The sequence below is a fragment of the Lolium rigidum genome, chromosome 1 (genome assembly GCF_022539505.1).
Source record: "Lolium rigidum isolate FL_2022 chromosome 1, APGP_CSIRO_Lrig_0.1, whole genome shotgun sequence".
Lineage (NCBI taxonomy): Eukaryota > Viridiplantae > Streptophyta > Magnoliopsida > Poales > Poaceae > Lolium > Lolium rigidum.
The window spans coordinates 47,222,153-47,234,134 of NC_061508.1; the positions used below are offsets into that span (position 1 = coordinate 47,222,153).

An 11,982-nucleotide genomic window follows, 5' to 3' on the forward strand; every position below is an offset into this window, starting at 1 on the left:
TTCCAATCTAGTGAAATCCACTTGGGAAATGGATTAGCCGCGGCCAACTTCGACTTCTTCACCGCGGCCAAAATCCAGCCTCCCCATCCTCCACCACCACCGCCACCGGAGTCATTCACACCGGAATCGGGCGCGCCGCCGTACGCGCCCAACCTGGGCGACGATATGACGTAAGGTATGAATATCAATTGGTAGGATATGTGTAGATGAATAGCATTTGGTAGCGTATGTCTAGATGAATATCATTTGGTAGAATATTTGTAGATGTGTAGCAATTGATACAACATTTTTATGTAGTGTTGATGCGAGACATTCATTTCACATATGTCCAACCTGGGGCGCAGATTCATTCTAATCATGCACATACAACTGAAGTTGCAAATGAAGATGAAGAACAAGATGAAGGTGCAAAAGCTGATGGTGACAATGAATGATTGTTGTTTTTTACTAGTGTTTTGCATGAACTTTGTTTCTCATTTGGTGGTCTTCAACTATGTCTTGCTTTTGAACTATGCTCTAGATTTGAGTTGTTATGTTGAACAAGTCTTTTTTTTTGTGTTCACAATTATTCATGGTTGCATATTGTTGTTTGATCAAGGGCCAAAACCCCACCGCACACGCTTCGTTTTTGCGCATCTGGTGAAGCGTTGCAAACCGCGCGCTATATTTTTCAGCATCTGAAATAGTGCTGAACATCCGCGTGCACTAAAACAGAAAATCTGGCGTTGTAAATTAATTTTAGCGCACGCCGCTTTAGCGCGTCTGTTGAAGATGCTCTTACTAGCAAATTGGGTAGATCAAAGGCTTGAAGTGTAACTTATCAAACGGGTAACTAGCAAACTCTATTTATCTACACGAGACAAACTTTTATTTGCAAAAACGTGAAAGTGTTGTAGAGAACATTATAGTAAGAGGTTTTAACTTAGATGTGATATAATACCTGGAAAGTGCTTTTGGCTCCCCAGTTTTAGTGCTCTCACCATTTAAAAAAATAAAAAGTATTTTTACAAGTTATCAAAAATTTGAAAATAATTTTGGAGATTGTCAGTGATACATCTCACAATCATGCAAAATCAGCCGAAATTCTTTTTATTTTTTGCTAGACAAAAATGACAAAATCTGATATATTTTAGAGATTTGAAAATGACTACTCAGATCTACACTTTTATCATTTTTATGTAGCTTAGAGCTTAAAGTATTTAAAATTGATATTTTACACTCAAGTGGGATATATTATGTGGATTTTTATTTTTTTAACTTAAAAATACAATTTATGATTATTTTTAAAAACTAGATCACTAGCCCATGTGCACCAACTCTCCATCCCTTCCCTCGATATACATAAGATTTGTCTGAAACCGTAGAAGTGGATCTTTCCTGGATAACAGAGTAGTATTTTTTTTATCTCAGCGTTTTGGGAATGCTGCAGTCAAACAATTTTCTCTCTCCTTCGAACGATGGAAGCTCAGTTGACTGGCGAATGGAGTACCACTGGTTTCCACACTTCCACTGCTCAGTTCCATTGCCCCGCCGCTCGCCGAATCCAGCGCCGCGATGCACCCGCACGCCACGGGGGTCGAGAAGGCGGCCGCGCCGTACGGGTCCTGGGAGTCGCCGATCAGCGCCGCCGCCGTCTCGGCCGCCGGGAAGGCCGTCGAGGGGCTCACCGTCGCCGGCGACGGCCGGCTCCTCTGGGTCGAGACGCGTCCCGAGGAAGGAGGGTACGCGAAAAACAACCCACCCACTCCATCTCGCTGCCCCCAAACCTTAGCACCCATCGTCGCTGAGGTTTTTCTTCCATCTTCTCCAGGCGCGCTGTTCTCGTGAAGGAAGGGGCCGGGGAAAACGGCGGAAATTTGGATGTGACGCCGCAGGAGTTCGCGGTGCGGTCGCTGGCGCAGGAGTACGGCGGTGGCGCCTTCGCTGTGCAAGGGGATGTTGTTGTGTTCTCCAATTACAGCGACCAGCGCCTGTACAAGCAAACCATAGGAGGTACGGAGGAGGAAGCTTGCGTTCATAGTGATTGCTTTGCTATTTTAGTGTCACTGCTTATAATCGTGGGCAGGCGCATTGCTGTTGCATACCACAGTTGCACTTTACTTTTTTTTTTTTGCAGTAGCATAACTTAAATCAATAATAACCGTGTGCTCTCTTACTTCTGCATCTTTACGAGACAAGAAGTGTGCCTTTCATATCAGATTCAAATTGTTGTGAAGTGTACAAGTAGATTGCCTAGCCCTTTCCATCAGTTCGGACTTTTGGTTCAAGTGGCTAGTGCATGAAGCTTAACATGGTATCAGAGCCCCAGGTCTCAAGTTCAAATCCTGGCTTTCACATGGTTTTCGCAATTAAGCCTAAAAATTGTTGTTGCCCCCCTCTTTAGCCACCGCTGTTTCGGTGTGCTCTTCTTCTTTCACGTGTTGACTTTCTCTTCTCCGTCACACGCGTGTGGGGGTGTTGTGAAGTGTACAAGTAGATTGCCTAGCCCTTTCCATCAGTTCGGACTTTTGGTTCAAGTGGCTAGTGCATGAAGCTTAACACAAATTACATATGGTCTGTTGCTAGCTACTTGTGTCATGTTGGGATGCTCATGTTTTGCATCATCTCCATTAACATGAAGTAGCTTTGGTTTCAATATATTGACTGTAATGGTTGACTTAAAAAATTATTCTGCATCTTTCTAGTCTATATTGTGACTTTTTAGAGGGGCACTTACTGTACAGTGCTTCTCCAGATTTTTAGAAAAATAAGGGTATCTTTGTAATGGTATTTCAATACATTAATTTTGCTGGTTTCAGATAACTCGCCACTACCTCTGACACCAAATTATGGTGGGTCAGTAGTCCGCTATGCGGACGGTGTCTTTGATCCTCACTTCAGCCGTTACATCACTATAATGGAAGGTGAATAGTACTCCATATACATCATGTCAATAGTGCTTTGTACATTCTCTTAAGAACAAATATATATCCAATTTGATGACAGATCACCGAAAGAGTAGCTCAAATCCCATCACAACAGTTGCTGCTGTGAGCACAAGTGTTGGAGATGTTAATGGTAAGAAGAACAGAGGATTACACACCTGTTGCGCTAACTTCTGCTGAAGATCCTTCCGGATTATCCAAATAATGTTCTCATTTTTTTTGGCTTAGAACCAACTGTGCTGGTCAGTGGGAATGACTTTTATGCCTTTCCACGCATCGATCCAACTGATAAGCGCATGGCATGGATTGAATGGAGTAACCCAAACATGTCATGGGATAAAGCCCAACTATGGGTTGGCTATTTCTCCAGCAAAGGGTAATATCTCATTTGCATGCTTTGTTTGTTTCAAATTGTTTGCCTGTTTGTCTATTGCACTTTTTTGGTGAAAAAGGATATTTACTTTACCTGTTGCTGTATAATGAAGGATGTATTTAGACCCTTTTCTGGAAATATACTGAAGGATGTTGTTGGATCCTTTAGCACTGTCTATTTTTGAATGACATGTAGCCAGTTCATAGTTTTCTAGATTGGGTTTAAACATTATCTTGGTCATTGTAGCATCGGATATTCGTGTGTTCAGAATGTACCAGATGATCAATTAATCGGATATTTCTGTTTTGTAATCCTTTAGTCTGAAAAGAAAAAGGCGAGTGATTGAGTTGTGTGTTGGTTCAAGTATGCAAGAATTCTTACTTATCTTCTCCTAAGGTGTTCTGATATATTGTAGTATCTATTATGTGCAGAGAGGTACAAAAACGTATTTGCGTTGCTGGTGAAGACCCAACGTTTGTGGAAGCTCCTACTGAACCCAAGTGGTCTTCGAAAGGTGTTTTGCATCTCGGCGTACTCTAGTTTGATGTTCAAACTAATTCCATACATGTTTCCACATGATTAATTGAGTTTCTTCATATTAAATGTTCAGTATGTACTTCACTAAAAAGATGCAAATTATATTTCAGAATCTCATTTACTCTGACTAATTTTTCTTTAGGTGAGCTATTCTTGATAACAGACAGACAGAGTGGGTTTTGGAATATTCATAAATGGGTATGAATTTTCCAACTTGTTAATTTCTGATGTGTTTTCCATTTTCTCCCAATTTGTTAAACTATTTAGTTGTAGCATGGAGTAGCCGGTAGTAGATGTATGTCCTGATTACCACTGGCATATCTCCATATTTGTTACTTGCACCTATCCTTTCACAATCTAATTTCTTATTTAAACAAATAAAATTATATTTTACATTCATCTGTATCTATTCACACAAACAATTGTGATAAATCACTTTGTTACTGAGTTATTATTTTGGCAAGCCCATAGACTGATAATGTTGGTATTATGTGGATGGCCTACTATAATAATCTCCCTAACTAGAAGGGTGGTAACAGTGATTAGGTTCTTTGCACATACGGTTTTTGTTTGGGGAATTATTGATTTGTTTTTCCTTGCTTATTGTGCCAATTCGCTTATGACAGGATGAGCAGAGCAATGTAGTAGTACAAGTTTACTCGATCGATGCTGAATTCTCAAAGCCAATGTGGATCTTCGGTGTCAGCTCCTATGATTTCCTAAGAAATGATGACTCAAGTCAGAAAATAGCTTGCTGCTACAGGTTCATCACAATTTATTGACTACTTTTTATGGTTGTATGTGGTTCAGAAAAATGAACTTATCTTACTTATCCAGGCAAAATGGAGAGTCATATGTTGGGTTGCTGGACCATAATTCGGGGTCTTTTTCAAAACTTGACCTTCCCTTCTCTTCTGTAACTAACATAGTAAGTACACAATCTGATGACTTACCTCAAAAATTAATTTATAGTACATTGCATTCCTTAAATTTGTTAAATGGTGATCTATAAATTACTTTCTTTTATTTGTTAGGTTTCTGGAGATGGGTCTTTCTATGTTGAGGGCGCATCTGGTAGTCTTCCAGTCTCAGTAGCGAAGGTTTGTTGAACTACTTTCATGAATTTGTTGTTTATGCTAAATGTCTACTATGAGATCCTGCAGCTTTCACCCTTGCTTAATCATACATTTTGAACCAGGTGACACTGGATGAAAAGAGAACAATGGCAACTGACTTCTCTATAGTCTGGTCCTCCTCGGAGGACATTACGAAATATACATCCTACTTTAGTTTGCCTGAATTTATGAAGTTCCCAACTGTAATCCCGGGACAGCATGCTTATGCTTATTTCTATGCTCCACACAATCATATTTTCCAAGGTTCATCAGATGAAAAGCCCCCATTATTGGTTAGAACCCATGGTAATATATCAAATCTTTGTTGTATCTTAATGTTCATAGTACCAAAAGCATACTGTATGCACTCTGTCAAAAGAAAAAAAAAAAGCATACATGCTGGCTTCTTCAAAATATGTTTTACGTTCTTTCTTGTTGTCAATGTCTGCCGTTCATTGCCAATTTTCATCAGAAAACATTATTTGTCTAAAGATGAACAGTTGCTGGTCTGCTAGCTTTCTGTTTACATTGCTTGTGCTCTTATGATGATAAAAGGGCACACAACAGTGCTAGCTGTATTCACCAACTTATCAGATTTCTAAGGCTAGTGAAATGAATGGTTGCTCTAATTGGCTGGCCAAATATCACAACAGCGGAACTGAGAACTTTGCTTGACATTACTGCAATTATTTAGGTGGACCTACAGATGAAGCACGCGGGATTCTGGATCTTAGTGTGCAGTACTGGACAAGCCGAGGATGGGCACTCGTTGATGTTAACTACGGGGGGAGTGCAGGTATTTGTATCTTAATTTTGTCAACTATTCTATCTGATGAAGAACATCCTGCGTTCTATGTACTTGCACATCTGGTGCATGTGTTATTTAATGAAATCCATTCTCTTATTTACAAAAGCCTTAATCTGTAAGTTTAAAAACATGGAAGTTGTAATAAGTATTCTCTATGTTTTTCTTCAAGGCTATGGGAGAGAGTATCGAGAGAGGCTTTTAGGGCAATGGGGTGTTATGGATGTAAACAGTTGCTGCAGCTGTGCCACATTTCTGGTATGGCTTATTCATAATTTTATTCACTGCATATGATAAGAAAAGATGAATGAATATAATATACAATGCTGATTTTTAAGGTGGAAACTGGAAGAGTGGACGGGCAACGTCTTTGTGTAACAGGAGAATCTGCAGGTGGATTCACAACTTTAGCTTGCCTAGCTTTCAGGCAGACATTCAAGGCTGGTGCTTCTTTATATGGGGCAAGTTCCAAATTACAATTTTCTCTATTTCGGCTGAAGTTTATTACAATTAAAAAACTTATATATCTCATAAGCAGATCGCTGACTTGGCTTCACTGAGGGCAGGCATGCACAAGTTTGAGGCATACTATATTGACAACCTTGTGGGTAAGGAACTTTGTACTCATCTTTATGGTGATATGGATGCTCAAATATGTCCATGATTGGATAAATAACATCACTGTACGTCCAATTCCAGGGGATAAACAGGCATACTTTGAGAGATCACCAATAAACTTCGTTGAAAGATTTACATGTCCAGTCATTTTGTTTCAAGGATTGGAAGACCCGGTAGACTTCGAATTTTTAAGTGTTTGCTGTCATCAGTACAGTTTTAATTGAAGCAACACTAGTTGCCTTGCCTACATGGTTAATAATAGTTTAAGATATCTATATGTTTTGGTAAGAGTATGTGCTTATAACACACAATGTTGTAGTGTGTCAATTCTCTACATTCTTATCCTGTGAACTGTTAGGCTATTGTTTTTTTCTTTCTCATATCTTTGCAAGCTTACACTTTGATATTTATGCTTCTGGTACGGGTCAGCTCATTAACCCGTCTAAGTGCTCTATCACTTTCAGCACCTCTTGCACCCAGGTGATCGAAGAGGAGATACGTATGCTTTTGCAAGTGGAACAAGCGAGTTTTGAAGCCACATACCTTGGTCTGCCGACTCTCTGATGGACGCATGCACAAAGGGAGATTTGAGAATCTGCAATCTCGCCTAAGCAAGCGTCTAATTGAATGGGGTGATGGCTTATTAGCACAAAGTGCTCGGGAGGTTCTTATCAAAGCCGTTGCCCAGGCGATCCCAACCTATGTGATGGGTGTTTTCAAGCTTCCGGTCTCGGTATTGGATGATCTCACGAAAATCATACGAGATTATTGGTGGGGAGTAGAGAAAGGAAAGCACAAAACTCATTGGGTGAGTTGGAATAAGTTGATGCGTCACAAAATGCAAGGAGGTTTGGGTTTTCGCGATATGCGGCTCTTTAATCAAGCCCTCTTGGCACGCCAAGCTTGGCGACTGATCGCCTTCCCTGACAGTCTATGTGCGCGAGTATTGAAGGCACGTTACTACCCTCATGGTGATCTTATTGACACAGTTTTCACAGGATCTCCATCGTCGACTTGGACGGCAATCACACACGGCCTAGAACTTCTGAAGAAGGGTCTCATATGGCGCGTGGGCAATGGTGCTAATATCAGAATATGGAGGGATAGCTGGATTCCGAGAAACACATATGGAAAAACACTTACACCGAGACGTAATAGAAGAATTCGGCGTGTATCAGAATTGATTGATGCAAATGGGTCCTGGAAGGAACAGCTAGTGCGCGACATTTTTCACCCTTTTGAAGCTGCGGAGATTTTGAAAATCAAGCCATCGAAGAGAGGAGAGACGGACTTATTGGCTTGGATGCCAGAGAAGAGTGGTATCTTCACGGTACGTAGTGCCTATAAACTGGCGTTGAGTGAGGTACCAGCACAGTATGATTTCTGTGCTTCTAGCACTAGGCCGGATGGAGACTGCCCCTGTTGGACACGGATTTGGAAATCGTCTGTACCACCCAAAGTGAAAACTTTCGCTTGGAAGGCGACATCCAATGCGCTAGCGACAGAGGATAATAAGCTTCGGCGAGGTATGAAGGTGACTGGTATGTGCAAGATATGTGGAGCGGAAACTGAGGATATGGCACACGCTCTCTCTAAATGTCCTCATGCTCGCCGGTTATGGACTGCTATGCGTCGTATTTGGCAGTTACCATTGGATGTGGATCTCCAGGTCTCTCCAATGTTGTGGTTTCGATCAGTCATCCTTGCGATCCCGGTTGGAATGATCGATAAATTTTTGCTACTTACCTGGAGGGTTTGGCATGCTAGAAACGAGGCTACTCATGATAAGCCTCTTCCTACAGTAGAGGGATCGGTGAGTTTCCTTTGTGGTTATCTAAAGCTATTGCAGAATATTAAAACGACCCCAACAGATCAGGTCCTACACGGGAAGCAACCAATGATTGATGCTTCAGTTGTACCAGCTGCAAGTCAAGCTAAATTACCGCCTGATAAATCCTGGCGCCGGCCGCCGGCTGGCTGGGTCACACTCACTATTGATGGATCCTTCAAGGAAGTAGATGGCAATGGAGGTTCGGGTATGGTCCTTCGGGATGAAGTTGGACACATTATATTTTCAGCGTGTCATTTTCTACCATCATGTGTTGAAGCTATGGAGGCAGAATTATCAGCTTGCTTAGAAGGTCTTCATCTTGCTATTCAACAAAGCCAGCTACCTATTCTAGTTGAGACGGACTGTTCCCTTTTGGTTGCAGCCGTTCGTGAAACAGCACAGGACCGGTCCATCTACATGCATATTATTTCTGAGATTAAGGAATTAGTAAGGCAAGATAGAATTTGCTCCTTTGTAAAAGTAGATCGTCAACAGGTTAGGGCAGGTCATTGTCTTGCAAATTATGCAAGGACAGAGCGTAAGAGTCTTGTATGGTTCGGGTCAGGACCTGAATGTCTTCTTCAGGAAATGGAACCCGAGCTGAATGTAGCCCCAACTACTTAATAAGATCTAGTTTTACCCGCAAAAAAAAAAAAGCTTACACTTTGATGATCTTCAGGTTGTATCACCGGATCAGGCAACAACAATATACAAGGCTATAAAGGATAAAGGTCTACCTGTTGCTTTGGTTGAGTATGAAGGGGAACAACATGGTTTCCGCAAGGTCAGCGATCACTTTCTTTCATGTATCTCGTTGTAGAAGGCACCTATCCTTTGAACTTCCTATGCAAGGCACCTTCGGTGTACCGCATTGCACGTGAATTGTGAACACCGATGTACTCACTACTCAACCAACTTGATTTTCCTTTTGCTGAATATAAATGATGACTACTTAGCTTTGAAAAGCCCAGTAGGAATAAACTCAAATTTCATAGATGATAGTTCATAACTAACATGCATTTCTTGGACCAGGCCGAGAACATCAAGTTTACTTTGGAGCAGGCGATGATGTTCTTCGCAAGATTAGTGGGACACTTCAAGGTGGCAGATAACATCACCCCCATCAAGATTGTCAACTTTGATTAGTCCTCCTTGTGATCGTTTTAAAGTAGAATGTATTGGTTTTGGCCGACTTTTCTGTGGCAGAACAAAGCGGAGCGAATGTCTTGTAATAGTTCTGAAGTGATATTATCTGTATACTGTTAACATCACTTTGGTTGCACCTCGTCACATCTCTTGACCAAGTTGTCCTATCTGTAATTACAAATAAACTCTAGCCTACCATTCTGAGCAATAATAAAGCAAAAGTTTCCATAGCATTTCAGGGAAATTTTGAGTAAGGAATGAATTTTTTTATCTCAGAAATCTTGAGTAATGAGTGATTTTTTTTTTAATTTTTTTTTTACGAAAGGCTGACAGTGCAGCTTTCGTTGTTAATTAGTAGGAGTACAGAGATTGTTCAGAATGCGGAACAATACACTGGGAAAAAAACCCAAAAAGAAAGGGAAAAACCCCATTTCGTAACTAATTCATTTTAAATTAAAAAATATGTGTAATATATCAAATCTTAACAAAAATGAGATCTACATTTCATTATCAAAATCATGCATTGTTAAACAACTTCGAACCATGTTCATAATAGGAGAACAGATGAATCCTCTTATGGGGTTTATGGAAATGCAATGTATTATGCATTCCAACTCCATTTAAATTGATGAGCATGTCATAGGGTTAATTCCAATACTATTTATATGGAATGTTATCATTCTTGTTTGCGCATCAATGCCATGTGTTGAATATTGTTTCCCTTTCCAGTGTGTTCGCTCCTTCCTGATAGGATCCAGAGTTGATGTGAGCAACAAAATCATGATCAAGATCGACGACTCTCTGAAGATCAATATCTGGTTACCAACGACCAGGCAAGCATAATCTTGTTCATGTGGTTTTGAAGTCTTTCAACATCTGATTACTACATATTGCATACGATTCAAATGTTTTTTATCGATATGTAGAGTTATCCTACTTGTTGCATGTTCCATCTTTGTAATCTAAAATCTCCGACCCACTGCTCCTAGCATAACTAGATTTGGCATGTGTGCATTACTAGAGCCTTTATATCTTTTATGCTTAGCCATGCTTAGTTCGTTACGCTATTACTCTGGTCTTCAAACTACAGCCTTACATGAAACTAGCATGATGGGTTAACATGGTAAGTATGTAGATGCTTGTTAAACATGCTTAAAGGCTTAGACGAGAGGCAAAAGTGGGATGTGGTGGGTTGTTTAATTTCTGCCGATCATAGGATCCGAGTCCTAGCCTTTTGAACCAAGACCGATCGTACAACCACATGATACCCTATAATGGTACCCTCTCGACTAACTAACTTGCCTAGTCAATTCCATGAGTCACATAGTTTGGGCGTTATTTGGACATAAACATAGAAAAATGGTTGGGAAAAGGTGCATAACATATAGGTAAGCATAGGCGAGGTTGTCTATGGGGAAACCAACCTCATCCCACATCCTTAAGGACCGACTTCGGGAATTGACCCTTTACAATAGAACAATCCTTATGGCGTGACTCATAGTCTATGCATCAGTAAGGTAAAGATCATTGTCAACCACCCACTGCCTGCTTTCAAAGGAAGAGAGCTAATGTTATGGCACTAAGAGTCGATTGGCACCTGTGCATAAAGTTGTGCACCCCTATAGAGTTATAAATATTTTTTTAAAGCTGTGTCCATGGTTACAGACGACTTGTAAATGGATTTTGTCATCATAGACAACCTTAACCTGATCGTAAAACTTGGTAAACAAAGTGTGCTTACATATGCTGAAAGGACAAGATGTCGCCTAGAGGGGGGGTGAATAGGCGATTAAAAACTCTTACGTATTTGGCTTGTAAGAATGTGGAATTAAACTAACGTTTAGTTTACAAGCACAAACCCTAAATATGCTAGGCTCAACTAAGTGCAACAATAACAACTAGAGCTAAACAAGATAGGCACAAGATATATATATGAAAAACAAGTGATAGCAAGATATAATAGAAACTTCAAGCTCGATGGTTATCACAAGGAAAGTAAGCTCGGATATAGAAATAACCGAGACACGCGTAGACGAAGATGTATTCCCATGTTCCCTTCCTTTGCAAGAAGGTACGTCACGTTTGGAGAGGTGGAGGTCCCACGAAGGATTCCCCAACGCCACGAAGGCTCACCTTCTTCTCCGAGCCAGGCCCTTTCCTTATGGTTAGCTTTTCCTCCACTTCAGAGATGGCAAGCTCCACAACCACTTCACAAGCTCCACGAAGGAGAAGTTCGGGCCTTTTCACAATCTTCCACGAAGAGGTCACCGGGACACCAACCAAGCCAACTAGGAGGTCACCCTCCAAGAGTAACAAGCTCACGGTCTCTCACTCGAACTAATCGTGGTGGAGAGCTCAACTCTATGCAATGATGCAAAGCAAGAACACTAGAGGTGTTCAAATCATTCACACTCAAATCCTACCAAAGCAACAAATGCTAGGATGAGATTAGAGGGGAAGAACAAGGAGGAAATCAACAAATGACTCCAAGATCTAGATCCAAAGGGTTCCCCTCACTTAGAGGAGAAATGGATTGGTGGGGATTGTAGATCTAGATCTCCTCTCTTAGATCCCTCAAGAATGAGCAAGAATCATGGGGGGAATCAAGAGATATGGCAAGTTCTTCAAAGTCA

General features: G+C 40.9%; 1 protein-coding gene across 1 annotated transcript; it reads left to right on the top strand.

Annotated features, from left to right (window-relative positions):
* Positions 1-1,554: 1,554 nt before the first annotated feature.
* LOC124685286 (acylamino-acid-releasing enzyme-like) lies at positions 1,555-9,584 on the top strand. The gene is made up of 18 exons (XM_047219620.1): positions 1,555-1,721; positions 1,811-1,992; positions 2,799-2,903; positions 2,986-3,057; positions 3,153-3,300; positions 3,729-3,811; positions 3,977-4,032; positions 4,461-4,597; positions 4,672-4,762; positions 4,869-4,934; positions 5,033-5,255; positions 5,644-5,745; positions 5,927-6,012; positions 6,093-6,215; positions 6,293-6,362; positions 6,454-6,545; positions 8,883-8,987; positions 9,236-9,584. Exons 1-18 carry the CDS (start codon positions 1,555-1,557, stop codon positions 9,347-9,349), a joined length of 2,022 nt encoding a protein of 673 aa, XP_047075576.1. The 3' UTR covers positions 9,350-9,584.
* Positions 9,585-11,982: the final 2,398 nt, after the last annotated feature.

Bases quoted from the DNA above. Each gene is read 5' to 3' on its own strand.
- LOC124685286 (XM_047219620.1), top strand. From the start codon at position 1,555: ATGCACCCGCACGCCACGGGGGTCGAGAAGGCGGCCGCGCCGTACGGG. The intron at 3,812-3,976 runs GTGTTTTGCATC...ATTTTTCTTTAG, and splicing joins ACCCAAGTGGTCTTCGAAAG to GTGAGCTATTCTTGATAACA. The intron at 6,546-8,882 runs GTAGACTTCGAA...GATGATCTTCAG, and splicing joins TTCAAGGATTGGAAGACCCG to GTTGTATCACCGGATCAGGC.